The sequence below is a fragment of the Pelophylax lessonae genome (assembly GCF_965119305.1).
Source record: "Pelophylax lessonae genome assembly, chromosome: 5".
Taxonomy (NCBI): Eukaryota; Metazoa; Chordata; class Amphibia; order Anura; family Ranidae; genus Pelophylax; species Pelophylax lessonae.
In genome coordinates this window covers 232,164,555-232,186,648 of record NC_138772.1, presented here as the reverse complement: position 1 = coordinate 232,186,648, position 22,094 = coordinate 232,164,555, and the positions used below count along the sequence as shown (strand labels likewise).

Below are 22,094 nucleotides of genomic sequence, written 5' to 3'. Positions count from 1 at the left end.
GTTACGATTTCAATGAGCCCACCCCCACCCTAAGAAGAAAGAAAAAAATGTTTTTTAAATAATTACTAACCAAATCTCCCAAAAAACTTGTATCTGTGTGCACTCCCATCACAAATGCGCAAATGTTCCTGGGGCTTTAGATCCCCTCCAACCAGTTGGGAATATCTCTGCGTCGAACCTCTGAGCCGTCTGCAGGGTGAGGTACCACCTAGCACATAGTTTATAGCACATCTCTGTTGTCCTTAAATCAACTGATGAATAACAGGCTAATCTTAAGACTTTCTTTCTCTTTTCTTCATCTTGGAGGGACCCTAGTTCCTGTTCCTATTTCCCTAAATATGTGGGTATACGGGTTCTAATTCCCCAAGTAAAATCTTATATATTTTTGATATGCTATGTTTAATGCATGTGGGAGTGCTAAACAGTTTCTTCAATGGTCTCATATTATCTCTTCTTCGCAGAGTGTTGCAATTGTGTATATCTCCATTTATCAAGTGGCATATTCCCCCATTTTTGTGTTATTTCAGAAAAAGGGCACATACTATTCCCTACCATTACTTCTTGTAATTGTATCACTTCACTTTTTGCCCATCTAACAAAATATAAATAATCTTCATTCCCTGGTTTAAAATAATTTGTGTCGATTAATGAAATTAAAGGTGCATTATAATCCCAGTGACCATGTGAATAAATCGCAATATTTCAACTATAGCACCGCTAAATCCTCAAAAGTAAAAAAGTGCTCTCATGTGATAAACCTCAATAAATATATCAATAAAGGTAATACACCTATAAAATTGGTGTGTGATTAAATCATTCCACAATAAATATATCAAAAACCGTGGGTGCAAAAAATCCGTGGGTGTAAGGTGAGTGATTCAATGCATCAAAAATTAAATACATTTATATTTATTATCAAGTGCTTACAATATAAATTGCTAAAATGAAAAAATAAATAAATACTAAAAAAGTCCTGAAAAACATATTCACAAATAGTCCAGAGACAATATATATTCACAGATAGTCCAGAAACAATCCCATGTGCAAAGTGCCAAACAGGTTTACAACCCTGTGGTATGGCTTCTTAATCGTGCAGATAGTGATGGTGGCACCCTCCAAACACCGCCAAACAATGGGAGAAATACAAACTCACCAGAAGAAGTTGATCTCTGTTGGCATATGTCAACAAAAGATCACAAAGCGCTTAGTGGTTCTCTGTGGTCTGGATACATGGACCCTTATGGAGGATGTTCCTGCAAATGGGCTCAGGGGACACAAACAAGATAGAGAGGCGGACTCCTCATAGTGTAGTAATCAGGATAATCCAAGTTTATTAAGCGACATTAAAAAGTTATAAAAAATTGCAGAGTTAACAACCCAACGGACCCGCATATCTTCATGGAACGTGGGACTCCCTTGCGGTCACCCGCACTACATGCGTGCTTTCCAGGGCGAGTCCAGAACGAGGCAGCGTGCGTGTCAGCTTGACGCGTTTCGTCACAACATTGATGTCATTGAATCCCAGTGAGCCTTTCTACATAAACGATCCCATATCCTTAACGTGTTTCTAGTAAATGTTCATGTGTTATTAGCCACAGATCCCGGTATAACCGTGGAGCCCAGAACATCTTTCCCAGGTCTGCCCTACCTTGTGCACACTCAATTCCCCCCTTTGTTAATAATGCATAGCCAATTCTAGGATGTTTGTGTGCCCATATATATTTTAATATCAATGCTCTTAACTTTCAGAAATAGGCCTGGGGGGGGGGGTGATTGGGACCATATGAAATATGTATATGAGCTTGGGAAAAACATTCATTTTTACTACATTTATTCTGCCCAACCATTAAAGGGGTCTATGTCTTAGGGAGTTCAGTTGTTTCTTTACCTTATTCAATATGGGTATATAATTGACCCTATATAGAGTCACTAGAGATCTAGTTAATTTAACTCCAAGATATCCCAATTCCTCTCTACACCATACAAAGGGGGAATTTAGGCTGAATTGCCTGTTGTTCTCTCCTTGATATTGTGATGTTCAAGATCTCTGATTTAGCTATGTTACCTTTAAAATTTGATAGCTTCCTATATCTCCCTAACTCCCCCAGCACTATCGGGAGTGTTAACCTAGGGTTAGAAATAAACAAATAGTACTTTTTCCGCATATGCGGCCACCTTATACTCCCTATCCCCCACTCGCACCCCTTTAATGTCTGAATTTTTACGGATTGCTGCCAATAGAGGTTCTAAAGCCAAAACAAACAGCATTGGGGAGAGGGCGTACCCTTACCTAGTCCTGTTATGTAGTTCGAAAGGGAGGGACAAACTGCCATTCACTCCTATTCTTGCCATTGGGTGAAAATAGAAGGCTGAGATCCATTGCATCATCCTATCTCCAATGCCTAAGTACCTCAGAGTTTCTAACATGAAGCTCCAGTCGACCCTGTAGAAGGTCTTTTTGGCATCTACAAGATAGTAGAAAGGCCAGAGTGCCCTTCTTTCTCTCTTCATTAATCAAAAGAAGTGACTTAAGGCAATCGTTCCTCCCCTCTCGCCCAGGCACAAAGCCTACCTGTTTATTATGTATCCATCTTGGCAATAAAAGTTTTAGTCTTTCTGCTATGATTTTTATGTCTGTATTTAAAAGGGAAATTGGTCTGTAGCTTGTTGGTGCAGTGGAATCCTTCACTTCAAAATAAGAGTTATGGGGGCAAGCAGAGACTCTTCTCTTAAGTTCTCTCCCTTCCCCACTGTGTTGAAATATGTACATTATTTGGGGACTAAGATTTTTTGAAACCTTTTTAAAATAAATAATATAATACCCATCAGGGCCCGGGATCTTCCCCAGGGCGATGTTCTTTATAGCCCACCCCACCTCTCCATGTGTAATCGGGGTCTCTAAAACCTCAAATTCCTCCCTCGGTAGCCTTGGGCGATCAAGCTCCCGCAGATATTCCCTCATGGCCAGATCTTCCTTTTCACTCTCCCTACCTTCCTCTTTCTGCCTGGCATTATAAAGGTGATAATAATACCTGAGCAATATCTGGGGATGAATTAACTATTTCTTCATTCTCGTTTTTAATTTTGGAAATATAGGATGCATTTTTTTTCCCCTTACTGCTTTGGCTAGCCTTTTCCCAAGTTTTTTTCCCCATTGGTATTTTTCTTTCATAACTATATGAAATGCATTTTTTGTCTCCTGCTCCATGAGCGCCATCAGTTCCCCTCTCTTCTCAGTCAGTTCTCGCTGCTCAGGGATGCAATTGAGTCTAGTTCATTTTTCCAGAATATAAATCTTCCTAAGTAACCGATTATTCCTCTCCTTCTTTTCCTTTTTTCTTTGTGTCCCAATACTTTATAATATCCCCCTCACATAAGCCTTATGCGATTCCCACGGAGTGTCCCGTGAAATCTCTGGTGTATCATTAATAGCAAAAAAGCTCTCTAGTTCCTTTTCCACTTTCTCAATTATCTTAGGATCCTGAATGTGCAAATCATTCAGTTTCCAAGCCCTTTCTCTGGGTACTGCTAGTAATAAGTCTAACTAGGGCATGGTCAGATTGTATAATGGGCCTAATGGTCGCATCCTTGAGGTAAGTTAATAGACTTACCATCCTTGAGGTAAGTTAATAGTTGATGTTCTATTAATATGTAATCGATCCTTGAGTAGGAGCCATGTACTGAGGAATAACAAGTATAATCTCTTAATTTCTCTGCCAGCTGCTCCCTAAGTGAAAACATAGTATTTATATCAAATCAAACTGCCACTCCTCGTGAGTAACTCGAAACCGAATCGCCATAAAACCACGTAGGGAAAAGGCAGTATGACAATTTAATCCCTGAGGCATGTGTAATATGTGTTTCCTGTAAAAAGGACACTCCCGCCCCATAATGATGCAGTTCTTTAGTTACCTTATACCTTTTACTAGGTATATTCAAACCGCTCACATTATATGATACTAGATTACCAAGGCCATAGGCAGCCACAGGAGCAGCAAACACATCCTTTCCCAGAGAGAGGTCCTGTATATAAAGGAGAAAGAAGAAAAAAAAGAAAAAGACCCCTTTCTTAAAAAAAAAACAGCCCCAATCCCCCCTCCACGCTCTCCCCAAGAGATTAACCCCTCGGAGGGCTTGGCATATGCCCAGATCTTATTCCTTGTACGGACCTGGTGACAGATAACCGTGTGTCTCCTCCTGTCCATACCTTCCCAGGGGGAAACCACTCCAGCACTCTGACCCAACCCTACCCACTGAATCAGCAAGCCCTCCAGCCCTCCAGCACTCCAGCCCTCCTCCCCCCGCCACCTGCTGAAGAAGGAGAAAGGGACCGGAGCAGAGATGAGAGGGGAGGGGGTAGGGAAAAGGAAAAAAAATATCCTCCCATTCCCCCATCCCCTCCCCTCATCCACCTACTCCCCTCCTTTGGCAACATTGGCACATTCGGGGACTTCTCCCATCCTAGCAATGCCAGGGGTGGTAGGTTTAATTTGTTACAAAATTCCCCCAAATCTTCTGGGAATCTCAAGAACGCCGTGCAGCCATCTTTTTTGCTTTGAGGCACGCCAGGAAATCACAGTGATAGAAGATATTAGAGGCCTGCATCTGTTCTATCAAGGGTTTAAGAGGTCTCCTTCTTGCCAGGGTCTCAGCTAACAAGTCAGCATAAAGCTGTAAATTCGCTCCTTCTACAGTAGTCCCAGAAGAATTCCAGGTTTTTTCCATATCTATCATCTTTTCTTCTGCATATTGAAACCTCAAAATCACATCTCTTGGTACGCCCCCACCCTGACCTCGATATCCTCCCACCCTGTGCACTCTGTCAATTTTTAAAGTTTCTGGGGGTTCTATCCCCAGCATAGGATTAAAGAGACCCCACACTACTGTTCTCAGGTCTTCCTGCCCATTTTTCCCTGGCAAGCCCTTAATTTGGACATTTTTCCCTCGACTTCTATTCTCCTGATCTTCTAATTTATATAGTAGGGAATGATTAGCTGTCTGCAGCAGCTTCATCTGTTTACTCAAGTTGTCCAATACTCAATCATGTACTATCTTCCTTTCCACTTCCTCCACATGGCTGAGTACCTGTCCAATTCTGTCCGCACTGCTGATATATCCAATTTCAAGGATGTTTCCATTTTAGCCAGCAGTCCCGCTAAAGCTTTCTTAATTAGAGGTAGACATGCTTTGGGGTCCTGCAGGTCTCCATCTTCTTCTGCTAAGGCTGGACTCTCCCCTTTAGATCCTCCACTTTGCGCCTTAGGTCCCCCTTGAGGTGCTCCAATACTTTTTGGTCTAGTTGCCCCTAGGCCACTTATCCTCCCTGCTGAGAGCTCCTGCGATATGGGTCTTTGCTTTCCTGTCCCAGTCCGTCCCGGGCTCCTTGTCTAGGGCTACCAGGCCCTTCTTCAACCATCTGCTGACATATAGCATTGGATGCCCCCTGGGCTACGGGCAGGTTAAGTTACTTTACTGGCTTTTGATTTGCCTCTTATCCTTTGCTCCAGATGGTATTGACCGTGAGGAGAAAAGGATATGGCACAAAAAAGAAAAGGGTGCCCTGCTAGCAAACTGTACATTTTTAATTGATGAAAATGCATGTATTGCTGTGAAAACTACCTAATTAGTTAATTTTAATAATTCAAATGATTCATTCATTAGTGGATCTAAGTTCTGCTGCTGTCTACAAGCAAAGCTAATTTTAAAAAGCAAAATCTATCAATGTAGTATCCTGTTGCTGAGGCTGTCTCTGAAAACTGCACTGTTCCATAACTTTACATATAGCTTTACATCCTCCAAATCCCTAAAATTTGTAATTTAAAAGACTTGGGTATTTTTGTGTCACCCTTTGTGTCACCTAATTTACAACAGGTTGCCTAGTAGTCTGAAAAATGCCCACGAATGACCATCAAAATTCACTCCTTATTGACTTTAGTGCAAATCACTGAAAAGTTTGCATTAGAAGAATTTCTGAATAATTTGCAGTGAATTGAACATTGACATATTCACTTATCTCTACACATTATCTGTACAACTCAAACCTGCTCAAACCTGCTCTCATTAGGATCTGACAACATGCTTGCAGATCTCAAATGCATAACACAAGAGACTGCACTAAATAGATTGAACCTATGAACATGACACTGCGAAACTAGGTACTATGCTTCAAACAACTATTAGACTTGACAATGTGTTTAAAGTGTTACTAAACCCACAACAGTAGAATAAGTCTGTATATGCAGCAAAGCAGCTTGTTATATTCACTGTGGAAACCAAGGGGTTAATCCTCTGCATTGTTTAAAAAGGCTGTTTGATCCTGTCTCCTCTGATCCTCTTCACCTTCCACTGTCCCCAATATATTCCCTGATAATACAGAGCCAGGAGACAGGCTGCACATGTTCAGTTTGATGTGTATTGCTAGAAATTTTTTTTTTTTTGGGAGGGTGCATGTGATCAGCACAGGGCCAATCAGCACTGTTCAGATAGAGGGTCAGAGGTCCTGCATCCTGAAAGAGCAGTCAGTGCAAAATGAAAACTCCTGCTACAAGCTTTAACCAGACACTCATAGAAGTCACAAGACTGCTACATACTGCTGATGAGAACATGTATTTAGCAGTTTATATTTCCTAAAATAATTGCATTTCCATGTTCTGTGTACTGTGGGAGACCAGATATGAATGCATATAGTTAATGTAGGGTCCTGGGTTTAGTAACATTTTAAGTAACTTACCATTTCCGGCTTCTCTTAATACAGCTTCAGCAGGGTGAGCATCATAGGATGTTGTGGGTATCCTGTTTTTTGCCTACTTACTGACAGCCTTGTAGAGACAGCTGAACAGCATATGCACCCTGCCCTGTGTGCCCCGTTGGGATTGTGGAGATAGGGAACAGAAAACAGGTGATTGCTATGTCTGTCTACAACATAACTGCAAGGGATGAAGAGGTGGTATTGGTTACAGGGGAGTGCAAGTCTTTGTTTGTCTTCTTTCTTTTAAAGTGGTTTGGCAACAGGGAAATGGATGTGGCTGTATGTTGAGCACCTCTGCAAAAAAATATTCTGTTATCCTTTTCTTGTTTCTATTAGAGAGATTTTTCCACTACAAGTATTCACTCTACAGATGGCAGAAGAAAACACAAAAGTTGCTGCCCCTCACCTACTCAGAACTCCACTGGAATCGATGATTGCAGTTGCAATATTAGTCATTGTCATACACCTGGGCTGAAAAACATCAAGGATTGCTCAAACGACACTTGTTTGCAACAATCATCAGGTAAAATGTAAAACAATGTCAGGAACTTTGAACATTAATCAAAACAGCAATAGTAATTATTTGAATAATCGATATACAACCTTGCCTCTATCTTTCTGGCTTGCTAATTAGCATAAAATAAAAGAATAAATAAATATAAAAACCGCTGTGAGATTTTTAGCACAATAAAATTATTAATGAAAGTATGGACTGTGTAACGATAACATAAATAAAAATGTATTTATCATTAAGTCACTAACAATCATATATATGTATGATTTATCATGCAAAGTAGGATTACCTTTATGTCAATAACCTTTGCTTTATCAATAATAAATCCAACCGTACATTGGGGCTAAGCAACTTACTAGAACTTGGATAATCTATTTTTCATTAATTAGCTATAATCTCTGATCCCCCCCAGAATGTAAGTAATTATGACTGAACTAGCAGACAATAAGGTCCACCCAATCAGATCTTAACCCATGAATTCTTCTGCAGCGGAATGTGAGGGTCGAGCCTATGCAGGGCCGATGCAAGGATTTTTGACACCCTAGGTGAAACCTAATTTTGACGCCCCTTTGGCTCCTCCCCCTTGGCCCCTCCCCCATTGGCACTGCCCCCATTGGCTCCACCTCCTTTGCCTTGCACATGTATACCCCACCTTTTTAATGACAGCTACCATTTTGAATACAACTACTAGACCAGCTAATTTTAAAATAGTTTATTTTAATTGTAAAAATGTTCTCATATGCTAAACATGCTATGCCGGGCTCTGTGCTATGCCGGGCTCTGTGCTATGCCGGGCTCTGTGCTATGCCGGGCTCTGTGCTATGCCGGGCTCTGTGCTATGCCCGGGCTCTGTGGTACGCCGGGCTCTGTGGTATGCTGGGCTCTGTGGTACACCGTGCTCTGTGGTACGCTGGGCTCTGTGGTATGTTTGGCTCTGTGGTACGCCGGGCTCTGTGGTACGCCGGGCTCTGTGGTATGCTGGGCTTCTGAGTATAGTAAACACTCGATTCTGATCTCATGTAACATTTGTGGTTTTGAGGTTATTCGAAGTCAGGCTGAAAAATGAATTAATCTTCATATTATTTATAATTTGATATCAGAAAACCTTGACAACAAAAAAAAAGTAGGTGTCCATGAGTTCAAATGTAACATTTTTTATGCTGACCATACACTAGACAATTTAAAAACATTGCCGTTTCACAAATCTTTATGTGGTTAAAACATGTACAATCTATTGGTATCAAAATATGATAATCATGATGCAAACTTAATCACACATTCCTAAGAGTCAAGTCAATATAATGGATACATGTTGACACAGAATGCAAAAAATAAACATAGGATCAATTAGCTAGGAATGTCTCAAAATACAAATCTTAAAATGTCATCTAAATAATATCTACAACAATACAAATGGACATCTGAGGTTTTTTTTATTTTTTATAAAGATATTAAAAAACATTAATGCTTTTCTGTATATTTCTCTTATGGTCCAACAATAAGTCATTTTCTTTTATGTGCATTATATACTAATGTGTTTTTCTTTGTATCTGTTGTTTTTTTAGATCTTGGACTGTTTGACATTTCCTTTCTGAATGAGAACAAGGTTCTGCCCTCATGGTGTGTTTATGTGGCCTGGTCACTTTGTGCCGTGTTTAGTGCAGGATTTGGAATAGTAACTGTGGTGATTGGAATCAGGTACCTTGCTAAACCTTATTGCAAATAATACATTTAACAGCAAACAGCAAGATTTGTTGTCCCATTTTTAAAAATGACAGTGGATACTAATTCCTGAAAATAATAAATAACTATAGTTACAGCTTTCAGTATTAAAGCCAAACTCTTGTCAAAAAGCAAATACACACTTAAACACATATATGCCCTATTTTACCTAAATCTATCTCTGAACTACCAACTTATATGATTCAAATTCTTGTGCCACACTGTGTATCTAATTAAGCTGGTCATACATTGTTTTTTATTTTGATCAGTCAACTGGCTGATCAAAATACCGAATGGATTCCCCTATTCACACAAACAAGGTCAATGAAGGAATCCTCCCCGCTGTGCTATTGCTTTCTGATAATGGGGACTCCTCTGCAGTCAGAATACACTGATCAGCGTTGCAGCTGATTGGCTCCTGTTCAAGAGAAGATGGCTATAGATGCATTGAAAATCAACTGGTACCTGCTAAACTGGCCAAATTCCGATCCATCTATGGCAGCTTTATATTCAAATCCATGTGACACTATTAAAACCTATAATTCTTCAGACCTCCCTTTATCTCTCCAGCCTGGTTATCAGGTAAAAGCTGGGTATACACTAGTAGAATTACTAATCATTAGTGGGGTCAAACTGACGTTTATTTTTTTTTCGTTCATTTTTTCATTGACCAGAAAATTCAGCAGAATGAAAACATTTTCGACATTGTACAAATTTCTAACAGTTTATGTGGTTTTCATTTGGTAAAATCCATTCATTCCAAAATCAAATATTAAAGGCACACACATTTTTTTGAGCAACATTAGAATGTTCTGAGAATTCTGCACAAATTTTCCTATTAATTTACCTTTGGAAATTCTACTCATGTATACCCAGCTTTTCAATATCATCTGCTTCAACATTCTATTGGTTTTTTTTAATGTTTTCCTTTGTTTCATATGTCTAACTTACTACAAAAAAGGCAAGTTCTTTGTCAGCAAATACGTATAAAATTATCAACAAAAATGAAAACTCTATAATTTTAAATGTATTTCTTTTTTTTTTGCTTTCAGATTCAGCATTTCTAAGTGTATTCTCTGGCTGCATGCAGTTTTTTTCTCTATGATCTACTGCATTTTCATTTTGCAACCCTTTTTGGTAAGATGTTTAAGATGCCTTTTATATTGTTTATAGAAATAGAAATATAGAAATATAGACAAAGAATAATGAATATTTATAACATTATTATATATGATGGAAACCACTTTGTAAACAAAATGAACCGTTCATCGGTGGTTTCCCTCATTTATTGAGTTGCTGCATGGCTGTTCACAAGATAAACAGTTAAAATACTAGCCACTGGAGGCCTTAGAAGAGGACACAAATGTTTTTTTTAAATGAACCTAGCCTGTCTCTAAGGGTAACCTAACTCTGAGTAGGTGAGAAGAACAGAATCTCACAAGGGCACCAACACTTTTATGTATTGCGTTAGGACCATAATTCCCACATTTCTCCATCATTGTGACATAGGGAAGATATCCCTATTGATATGTATCATATTGTACCTAAGTCTAATAACAGATGGAGCATGTTTTTAATTGGGTAGCATGAGGAAAGATGAGAACTTCCTATGATTTTATTCCATAGGCCACATTTTTATTTAGAATAGCCTCCAATGTGCAATAAAGGTACAGACTGAGGGACAGCTTTTTCACAAAGTGCATGATCATACTATGTTCTGTATGTTGTACCACCTAAGCTTTGAGATCTTTAGCCCTTTGTTAGACATTGTGCACGTCTAGTTTGCAACGGATAAAGTGACCTGCCAACACAGTGCAGACAGAGTTAATTACGGTGAACATAACTCCACAGCGCACTTCTTAACATTACACAGAGGTGGAAAGCTATTTATATTTATTAAGCAAAGTAAAAAGGTAAGCTGCAATTTTGAAGTGACTGAATCCTCGTCGCTTCCAGTATATTTTGCATCACAGAGGGGAGGCTGTTACTGAAGTACTTTCCTACCCTCTTGTGTTCTACGGGCCACACAGATGGAAGCGATCCTGGGTTTCCTGATCGCACCAGAGAGCCCAAGAAATGATTTGGTGGCTGTAGAGCTGCTTGGATCACTTCTACAGGAAAGCCCATCGTCAGCTGAAATTTTCATACCGGGGTCATGGCAGCGATGATTGTGGTATAGCCACTTCAATCTGACAATACACTTGTATGCCCTAAGGGCATGAAGTTGCTAAACTGCTAAACGATAATCTAATATTTTACAGCTTGCCAATCCTTAACCACTTAAGCCCCGAAAGATTTTACCCCCTTCCTGACCAGGGTTTTTTTTGCGATTTTTTTACTGCGTGATTTTAACGGACAATTGCGCGGTCGTGCAACACTGTACCTAAACGAATTTCACGTCCTTTTTTTCCCACAAACAGAGCTTTCTTTTGGTGGTATTTGATCACCTGTGCGATTTTTTGATCATGCGCTATAAACAAAAAAATAGAGTATATTTTGCAAAAATAACAATATTTTTCACTTTTTTTTATATGAAATTCCTCCAAAAAAATGTAAAAATCAAATTTTTTTAACCTTTTCGGCCAATTTGTTTTATGCTACATATGTTTGGTAAAAAAAATCGCAAAAAGCGTATTTTTATTGGTTTGCGCAAAAGTTATCGCGTTTACTAACAAAGGGAAAGATTTTTGTCATTTTTGGTGTTTTTTTTTTTTTTTAACGAGTAATGGCGGCGATCTGCGATTTTTTTTGCGGTACTGCGACATTGCGGCGGACAGATCGGACCCTTGACTGACATTTTTGACACTTTTGGGGGTACCAGTGACATTACTGCAGTAATCAGTGCTATACATATGCACTGTTACTGTAAAAATGACACTGGCAGGGAAGGGGTTAACTGTATTGGAGAGGGAGGGGTTAAGTGTGTCCTAGGGACGTGTTTATAACTGTGATGGGACATGTCTCCTATTGTAAAAACAGAGATCAACAGTTCTACATAGTAGAACCGTCTGATCTCCATTTTTACACAGGGGAGAATGACAGGCAGCTTGTTTACATAAGCCGCCCGCCTTTCTCCCGCTCTACCGACGATCGTAGTGTGACCGGCGGACATCGGTTCCGCCGGTCACACGCCCGGACTCCTCTGTGAACGAGCCGAGGCGGGCGCGCGCCTCAGCGGGCACGCACTCGCCCGCTATTGGCTCAAAACCCGGTGACAGGCTAGGGACGTAGACCTACGTCACTCTGCCTGGCCGGGGCTGACTGCCGCAGTAAATATACTGTGCGCAGTCGGCAAGCGGTTAAAAGTGGAGGCTTGATTCATTTTCTTTTTTTTGGCTTTTCCCCCCTTTTTTTTACCCTGTGATCCAGCCACTGACACATTTTCTGTCTCAGGGTGTCTGCATTCTGGATGAAGTAGTAAAGCAGACATCTTTTAACAGCAGCATTGTCAGTCTAGGGAAAGGGTAATGTTACATACAAACAGAAAACTACTGCACTAAAATGACAAAGAAATAAAGTCCCATAAATAGTACAGTCCAATTAGAAGTGATACAGTCCAATCATGAAGCTAGTAGATCACTCCAAGGAAAATATGAGTGTTCAACATATATGGAAAAAAAAACACCTTGATAGTGAATATCGTATAAAAAGGTGAAACACCAGGATGCGCTTCCCCAATATAATATGAGATGGCCGCTTACCAGAGAAAGTTTAGACCAGTGTCGTAAGGTTCTATTTCCTGCTTCTTCATCTATCTTGACAGACATTATTTCCAACACTTTCCAACACTTGAAAAGAGCGAGGCTTGAGTATATGTCTTGCCATTCTTAAACATGCATTCAAAGACATGACCCTAAGTCCCTGTTGTACCATTATAGTCGGATCTGGGAGGTCGTGCTGGACAGACTGAACTGCTCCCTAATACATGACTTCATACAAAAGGAGAGAATTGCCCAGTGGGACTTTAGATGAGGTGGACCCAATAGTCACGACACTCAAGTTGAAATATATCTGGTTTATTGTGTAGAACCAATATACAATGTAATACAACATGAATGTTTGACATACACAAAACAGAACATAGTCATAAAAATATTAAAATGTCTCGTAACAGTAACAATATGCACATCAATACATATATCTTGGTAACTCGACGCACGTTTTGTGGGTCACATTGACCACTCGTCAGGAGTGTAAGTGTGCAGGCAGGTCTGGAAAGAAATGATTGTTATTGTATTATAAACATGCAGGGATGGTGGCTATTGGAGTATGAATACTCAAAAAATAGAATCCATGTGGGGAGACAACATACTCACAAATATAGCCACGTCATTGTGCTTAAAACCAGTGCTTCCATACAGCAGCGGCCAAATAGTCCAACATGGGAGCTGAGGGGGCAGGATCCAGAGGCATCGCAATCGACTCAAGGAGAGCAATGAGAGTGTATTGTAAATGTATCAAACACCTGGCCAGTCTCTAAATGAAAAAGTATACATGTAGGTAAGTAAGCAGTTGCTTCCTGTAGGATAGCAGCCAACAAATGATAATGGTCATATATATTGGATGCATCAGAGACCTGGGTATAGACCAGGGAATGAAAAGAAATAACCAAAGAGTAAAAACAGGTGCCCAGGTGGATAAAAGTAACCCAAGTGAATAAGGATGAGAAGATTGGTTATAAGACTGAGTAAAACCAATAAAAAAATAAATCACCATGAAGTGCATATGTGAAGTGATACAATAAAGACATGAGAAGGGAAGGTAGGCAGAGGAAAGAGAAGAAAAAGATAATGCATGACTTCACCCCCTTGTGGCATAACACGGTTCTCCAGGAGTTCTGCTCACTCCCTGACTCTTCAGTGTGGAGCGGTAGAGGTATTTCCTTTTTACACCATATACTGACAGAGGGCAATCTGAGAACGTTTGATGACTTGAAGGAGCACTTCTCCCTTACCAACCACATGTTTTATAGATATCTGCAGGTCGGGCACGCTTTTCGCACGCAATTTGCCAATAGCCCGCCCCGAACTGAAGCCATCCCGGTTTTGGAAATCATTAAGAGTACTGAGCCCAGACACCTGATCTCCCTGTTTTACACAGAGCTCCACCTGCCCTCCTCTACCGGGATAGCCTATGCTCTCAAGGCTCACTGGGAGCAAGATGTTGGAGCAGTGGAGGATGAGGAGTGGGAGGAGGCACTCGAGACCTGCCAAAATGTTTCCCCCAGGTTGTCTGACCGACTTACCCAGGTCTTTATACTTCATCGTTCCTAACTCATGCCCCTCAGGCTAGCAAAATATTGAACTGGCTTCTATTCTAGCTGTCTGATGTGTTGCACTGACACTGGAACCTTCTTCCATCTGCTTTGGAGTTGTCACCAGCTCCAGGGTTTTTGGCAGCAGGTGGTCACCTTCCTCCATGACAAAATGGGATCCCCCTACAGCTTGCCCCTAAGCAATGTATTCTTGCCGTCTACCCGGACGAAGATATGGATACATTTCTTACTATATTCTTGCAGGAAACACTTTTCATCGCTAGGAAATTAATTGATAGGAATTGGATGCGGGAGCGCCGGCCACCTTTGGCATGTGGATGCGGGAGGTCAATAATATTATCCCCTTTCATAGACTGCTATACAAGCACAGAGGTTGCACCCTCAAGTTTGACAAAATCTGGGATAGATGTGTCCAATGTGTGTAGGAATGTTATTGTGATACATTATGAATCATTCCCTTATATGACTACTGATCTATGGCACTGTTGGTTCTATTATTTGCTCAAGCACCTTGTTGACTTCTGTTTTGAATGGCATTTTCTGTACTTGCACAGTTCTTTTCTTTTTCTTTTTGTTGTATTATGTTGCAACTTTAATAAATCTCACTGTTTTGGAAAAACATGCATTCAATATAGATCAACAAGTTGGAATCAGTGCAGATCTACCCTCCCCTATTTCTTATAGTGCAATATCTTATTATCTGCAACCAAAGTGCTAGTGCAATAGTAATATAAAATAATCATAATTGTCAAAAGATCTAGTGAATGGTAAAAAAAATATATATCATATATAAGAATCAATTATCATGTATATATAAAAACCAAACAATTCATTTTTGGTGAAAAAATCCTATAAAGTAGAATAAGTGCTAAAAATTCAATAATCCAACTAAAACTATATATATATATATATATATATATATATATATATATATATATATATATATATATATATATATATATATATTTTTTTTTTTTTTTAATTCATAAACAATGTCCTAATAATCTTAGAAGTCCCAAAAGGAATCCAGAAAGTGCAGGAAAGTGTATAAGTTCTGTGCAAAAATAATTCTTCTTTGAATTAATGCGTGCCAAACACCCTGTGTGATCCTTCCAGCAATCACCCCAAACTGACTCACCCGATGAAGTGGCTGGTAAAATTATAAAACAAAATTATAAACCAGCTATTGCGCCTTTTTTGTATAATATATCCAGCAGGCCGGTTGACAATATATTATCAGCTGTCCCTGTCATACAAACACTCTCATGGGAGTGTATAAGGATAGACCATTTTTTTGGATGAAAGGAAAACCCACATAGCGTAATTCCATAAAAAAACTAGTTAGTTTAGTAAAAGTAATCAGATAAAACTCACATGTCTTCCCGGCACTGAGGGTTCAGGTGTGTATATTGCAGTGTACTTCTCACCTCTGGCCATCACTCCAAAGCCGAGAGTGCGAGTCTGACATGCCCAGTAGTGTCCAGCGTCCTAGCCCCGCCCAAATACTTTTAATAAACAAACTAGATCTTTTGACAATTATGATTATTTAATATTACTATTGCACTAGCACTTTGGTTGCACACAAGAAGATATTGCACTATAAGAAATAGGGGAGGGAAGATCTGAGCTGATTCCAACTTATTGATCTATTCTGTTTCTGGATACTCCTGCAGACAATTAGCAGCAACTACATATTATATATAGGACTCTCTAATTTATCTCAAAGCCACTGATTGATTTAGGCACCAGATCTTTTTGTATACAAATGCATTCAATATAGCCATGAATTTCAAGATGAGGCTTGGTTTTTTGGCCTAATACACTCCTCTATTACGGCCAGCCAATCCAATGCATATATCGAATGTGGCCACTTAACTTAAAATGAGGCTTGGATATCTAATTCCATATAGAGATCAAAATGAGGCTTGGCCTCTCATCACATTATAATGGTGTAATTGGAAATGAGGCTTGACCATCTAATATGTGGTAAAGGCGGCCATTTTGGTTTTCAAACCGAGGTTTGACAAACAGCTGTTTGGTCTTATGTACTCCCCTGTTTTATATAAATGCATAGTGACGAGTGTGGCCCCCATACCCCCGATTACGTGATCTTTCACGAAACGTGTTGGGTGGAGTTAATGCTCGTGATGTTACTACGCCCACCAACCCCACGAGGCTGTCGGCTTGAATCCTGGGACAGATATACATTGTATATATGCTCATTTTTAACTGCCTTTATGTAAGTAGTTAGTATCTTTTAACTTTAATAAATTTACATGCATGATTTGCCAGTGAACAATTGAATATTGTATGTGAGTGTTCCCATTGGACACTGAAGAAAAGCCATGGAAGGAAAGAGGGTTGATGACTCCTGTCTTAAGTATATTTCATCACACTGCACTCATGACTCTAATAATCTAGAATCCATTTCCTCTGGTAAAATTGGGTTTATCTGGGCAATATCTTTGAAATTTAACTAAAGGGTAATGTTAGACTAGCAGATTTAGATGGACAAAAAAATTGAAGTTGAACTTCAGATAACACTTTACAAGCAGTTGCAGCAAACAGTTTTTCACCCCTGTCAGTGGTAAATGGTTTGTCTCAACCCTCCAATTGCTACTTTGTCTGAACACCTGGGTCTGCTAAAGGGGAAATGTGGGATATCAAAAAATCAAACATGCATACTCACCTATATGGCTGCAGCTGTCCCCTGCCAACTCTAAGACCAAGTACCGGGAGGTCACATGACTGCTGATTGCTCAATTCTTGGTGTTCACTGAGCAGAGAGCAGTGACTGTGAAACACAGCTCTCTTCTCTGTGCTTACTGGAGCTCCGGGCTGTGGAGGGGGCAGGAGCCGATGGCTCAGGCTCTCATCAGCTCACTGAGAGGCAGCTGCCGGTCAGTCATCTGGGTAGATTCTGACCCTAAAGTCAGGATCCTTCCAGAGCCCAGACCAGCTCTGCGATGTTAGCTGACAGCAGACTGCTGTTGGCTGAATCTGGGTCCCAGGAGTGCAGAAATATGTGCACACCTTTGACCCAGAACAGAATATATATTACATAGATTGTTCAATATTATATTGTATGTCTTCTTAAAGAGTGTTTGCATCAAAAAAGTTACAACGTGACATTTGGGCTTCCAAGGTAACCTGATATACTACCTTGGGAAATTCTACAAGAATTCTGAAGAGATGCTCAGGATCAGAACAATCTTGAAATGGTATATTACCCAAGTGACCAGAGAATACCCTGGAATTGTACCTGGAATGGTACTCCTCCAGGAATACCTAGGATTTATGGACTGACAAAAGACCTACTCAGCCTTCTTTTGCAGTGACTAGGATTGCAGAGTTAAAAAGTTAAATTGTGAATACAGAGATTTTTTACTAGAGTTCCTAAACACTGAAAAAAAATTATTTTTTTTAGATTTTACTTCTAGCAGTCTTGGTATCATGGAGAAAGAAAGAAAGACCTGACTTTTTTGTCGAAGCTTTAAGTGAAGATGTAAAGTATATTGCTGGGGAGCAGTATTTGCAGTTATCACACCAAACAACTCCATCTTCTCAGAATAGTCATGATACATCAAACTTTGAAAAGGTATGACAACAACTGATAAGAATCTATTATTAAGTGATGACAGGAAAAGTAAATAATTTTACCTCTGTGAAAGGCATAATAAATTCAAAATGACACCTTGACAAGTACATCAGCCCATGTGCCCAGGATTTTTTTTTTCCTTGTGATTTATGTATAGACTTTATATTAAACACTTGCATTTTTTTTATGGGCCTCCAGCAGTATAATTCTTTCTTCATAGTAAAGCCTTCCCTGACCATTATTGTGGACCAAAACTGAACTACATATTGAAGATAAATCTGCACTAATACATTTGTAATCACATAATTGTAAAATATGGCACACATATAAAAATGTGGAGAAAAATAAGCCATGCAAAAAAGGAGTGGTGGACATTCATAAATTGCAGCACACAATATTCAGGTATCAAAAAATAATATTCACCTGTAGCTAGGGAAGTAAAAAAATCTTCAAACAGTGTGTAAAAATCTAAAATAAACTGTTAATCTAAATGGATTATAGGAAGTGATGAATCAGATCAGTTGCTCCACATCAGTTCAAACCAATCCAATTACATTGAAGTTATTTACATTTTTCTTGCCCTTCTGGATTTGAAAGATTGAATGGAATAACCCATAATTGTCTACTAAATCCTAATTGAATTATCTGCTATTGCTTAAATTGATGCACTGGTCTTTTTTTCTATAATACCTGAGTGTAAAAAATAGGGAAAGGGTCTGCTTTTGAGTAATTTGTTTTTGTTAGATTGGTTTAACAACCTATAGATGTTGCCACCATTTTATCAAACTGGGGTTAGAGATGATTTTAGAACATTCATTTATATTTATTCAATAAAAAAAGATGTTAATAGAGGGGCTAGGAGTAAACTTTAAAAAGTATAGGTATATACATAATATATATATATACGTATATTAGTGTTTATAGCCTTAAATTTTTAACAGTAATTTCAATTTAATTGTATACTTTATACAGATCCTTGCTGCCCGGAAGAGAGCTCGGTACCTAAGGTTGGCACGACCACCCACAAGACCTCAACTAAGAATAGTCAGAGACAAGGTCAGAAGGAAGACCGTTATAAAGAAAATATTTAGGTAAAGAATAGTGTGTCAAATCTGCTCCATATATGGAAAAAATGTAAAAAATTTAAAGCAAGAATTATGGAAAGAAAATATGAGTTTCCTCCTTTCCATACATAATTATGATTGCACAAGGACGTTTTTCACACTAGTCCTTTAAGGGCTCACAAAAGATTTCCTTTTTTTTATAATCTATCTTTATAGACAACTGATTCATTTTTTGAGTTTCCTATAACAAAATACACAACGAAGCTGGAAAACAACAGCATTGAAAAATGAAAACCTGAAGGGATACACAATTATAGCGCATTCATGGTGCATAAGTAGATACAGGTCGCATACAGTATACAGATACAGTACCTTTCTGCTGCTTTGCCTACAATTATTAGCAAAATACTAATCCTTTCTGCTGAATTACAGTATGCTTGCAAATGAAAAATGGACTGAGGGGCTTAGGGCCTGCAAAGTTTTTTGATGCTTGTTTACTGGGAACCTAAGGTGGAAAAATAACTTCAAGTGTGCCTAAATAAATGAATCCCCCAAGATGCATCTGGAAGACAGAAAGAGGCATCTAAACAGGAATTGTTATGATCCATTTTTTAAATTACTTTTATTGCTTTTCCTTGATGCCACCTTTGAGACTTTGCATGTTTACTTTCGGTCCACTTTAAATAATACATCTCATATTCTATAGAATGTCCCACTCAAAAGATTTTCTAAGTTACATAGTATTTATCCCTAAGGGCCAGCCTACATCTTTACAACTACAAATAACCTTGTCCTTAAAACTAATCCTTTAAAGGCTGCTGTATTATGGATGTAGACTTTTTTGTAGACTCACCAACCTATTCTGTGAAAATGCTGCTTATGTCATTTATTTAACAAACACATGATACCGGTATGCTTGGTGGCTTAATGAAGAATTCAAATACAGCATTAAGGTAATTGATGGATTGAATAATACAAAACATTTAATAATGACAATGTATTAATAAAATACTCAGGGGTGCTGTTACTATCATTTTTAGCTACTAAGCATACCAGTGTTTGATTGCTTGTTAAAGAATATAGTACAGTTACTAGAAGTTTAGCTCCAAATACGCTGGTTTTTGCAAGACTGTATGATGCATATATGTTATGCTATAAATGCTGGTTGTGGCTAGCTAAACATGAATTGCTTAGTAGACGCTCACTTCCTATCTAAAAACACCCATTTGAGACTGTTTACTTCAACAAACAGTGGAAGCAAGGTTGCCAGCATTAGATGTAGTGAAGGAGGGGGGCATTTTAGAGGTCCCAGTAGAAAAAGAAAACTTTTAATATATTTAAAGAGTCAGATAATTATTTAAAGCAATTATCAAAGTATTGTTACTGTTGCTTTCAAGATGGAGGATATCATAGAAAGTATTGTTATATGTTGCTGTTCAACAGGATACTACTAAAGTTCAACAACAGGATTTAGAAGTCCTACAAAAAACTGGTTGCCCATAGTAGAGAGCCCCTGCAGCAGTTGGCACTACACACAGTTTTATTAATGTAAGCCAACCTGATTGCAGAATGAGTGGGCTGCCCAAGGAGCAGTGGGATGGTCTAGTCAAGTCTCCATTTCTTTATGGAGAGCCTCAAAAAGCATGTAGTGAACTCAGCTCTTTGGATGCTCAGCTTATGATAAACAGAGATCTAACAGCCACCCCGACAGTTCATGCTAAGCCTGTTTACTGGTGAGGATAGAAAGTGACCAGCCCCGATGCATTGCCTCATTCACCTAGCTAAACTGTGCAAAAACAAAAGACCCTGATAGAACCACAAATTGTTGAAAGTGTTGATATGGAACAAAATCTGAAATTGGCTGAGACAGCAGACAGAACTGTGTAGACCCTGTTCTCTACAGAATCGTAACCCTCTTTGTTCAGGTCCCTTATTTTGTTTGTTTTCCAGGTAGAGAGAATGTCTCCTAAGACAAATAAATGTAGTTTTCATTGTTAATTTTAAAAGCACTTTATTCATCACTTTAGCAGATGCATTTTTGTAACTGTGGCTTGCAGGATACATGCTGGATGAAAATGTATAGATGTAAACAGAGCTTTTTACTACAATAGCATAGATTTCATCTTCCATTTTATATGCATTGCTACATGCATTTAATTGCACCAGACCTGCACAATTGTGAACCAGGCTTTGGCTTTGAATATAGGGAAGAAGCATTATAGCTAGAGATAAGGGAATTTCTAAAAAATAAAATCAAACAGTTGTGGTTTTGGTAAAAAAAAAAAAAAAGAGTTCTCATAATTTGCAATTTTTGACCTGTTAATCTCATTGAAACCAATGGGAAGCCAAACCTGCCACTTAAATTAAAAGTGTGTATTATAGAGCAGAAAGTTGTGCAGAATACTTTAGAAAGCTCCTGGCAGCCCTGCCTGGCTAGATGATGGGGCAAAAATACGGAAACAAAATATATTACCATGGGTAGGGGGGATGGCAGCTTAAAGTGGTACTAACCCAAAACCAAAAATATATTATATTGTAGCTTACCATTAGATGTGGTGGCTGCATCAGTTTTCTTTTCTTTGGCTTTTTTCCTTCTGTTTTCATCTGGTGATCTGGCCAGTAAGTAGTAACATATCTCCTGTATTATGATGCCTTCACTCTGGATGAAGAAGCACAGGAGGCACCTTTGTACAGCAGCATTGTCAGTCCGGGGGGAGGGGAGTGTTAGATTGGCTAGCCGATTTAGATGCACTAAGAAATTGAAGTGAGTTTTAAGTGGTCTCATCCAAGTAAACTGATACATGCTGTTAGAGAGTCTGTGCTGTAAAAAACAACAGACTTGCTGGCTGGATCACCAGATGAAAAAAGAAGAAAGAAAACCTAAAAAAGGAAACTAATGCAGTCATCACATTTAGAAATTGGTAAGCTGCAATATAAAAAATGTTTGCTTTTGGGTGTAATGCTGCTTTAAGCATGCTCAGACAGCAGCAGCAGAAATTTGACCAGAAGCAATGCAGAGTGTAGTGTGAGAAACTTACAAAAATCATGCCAGGGATACTACGATGTTGCTAAGACTTTAGGCCTGGCAGATGGCAGGGAACGTGTGGTGGTAAGGTAGCAAAAGCAATATGCTCAAGTACTGTGAGCCCTTCATTCCAAAAATACCAAGGGTA

The 22,094-nt window shown here is 39.0% G+C and overlaps 1 protein-coding gene across 1 annotated transcript in view; it reads left to right on the top strand.

Moving 5' to 3' along the window:
* Positions 1-22,094, top strand: part of PKD1L1 (polycystin 1 like 1, transient receptor potential channel interacting) — a gene marked incomplete at its 5' end in the record, with an annotated part of 292,229 nt that overhangs the window by 193,605 nt on the left and 76,530 nt on the right. Inside the window, 5 exons of the mRNA XM_082258926.1 lie at positions 7,085-7,271; positions 8,828-8,960; positions 10,037-10,121; positions 17,687-17,857; positions 18,830-18,948. Coding sequence (XP_082115052.1) covers positions 7,085-7,271; positions 8,828-8,960; positions 10,037-10,121; positions 17,687-17,857; positions 18,830-18,948 — 695 coding nt within the window. The remainder of the gene's footprint in view (positions 1-7,084; positions 7,272-8,827; positions 8,961-10,036; positions 10,122-17,686; positions 17,858-18,829; positions 18,949-22,094) is intronic.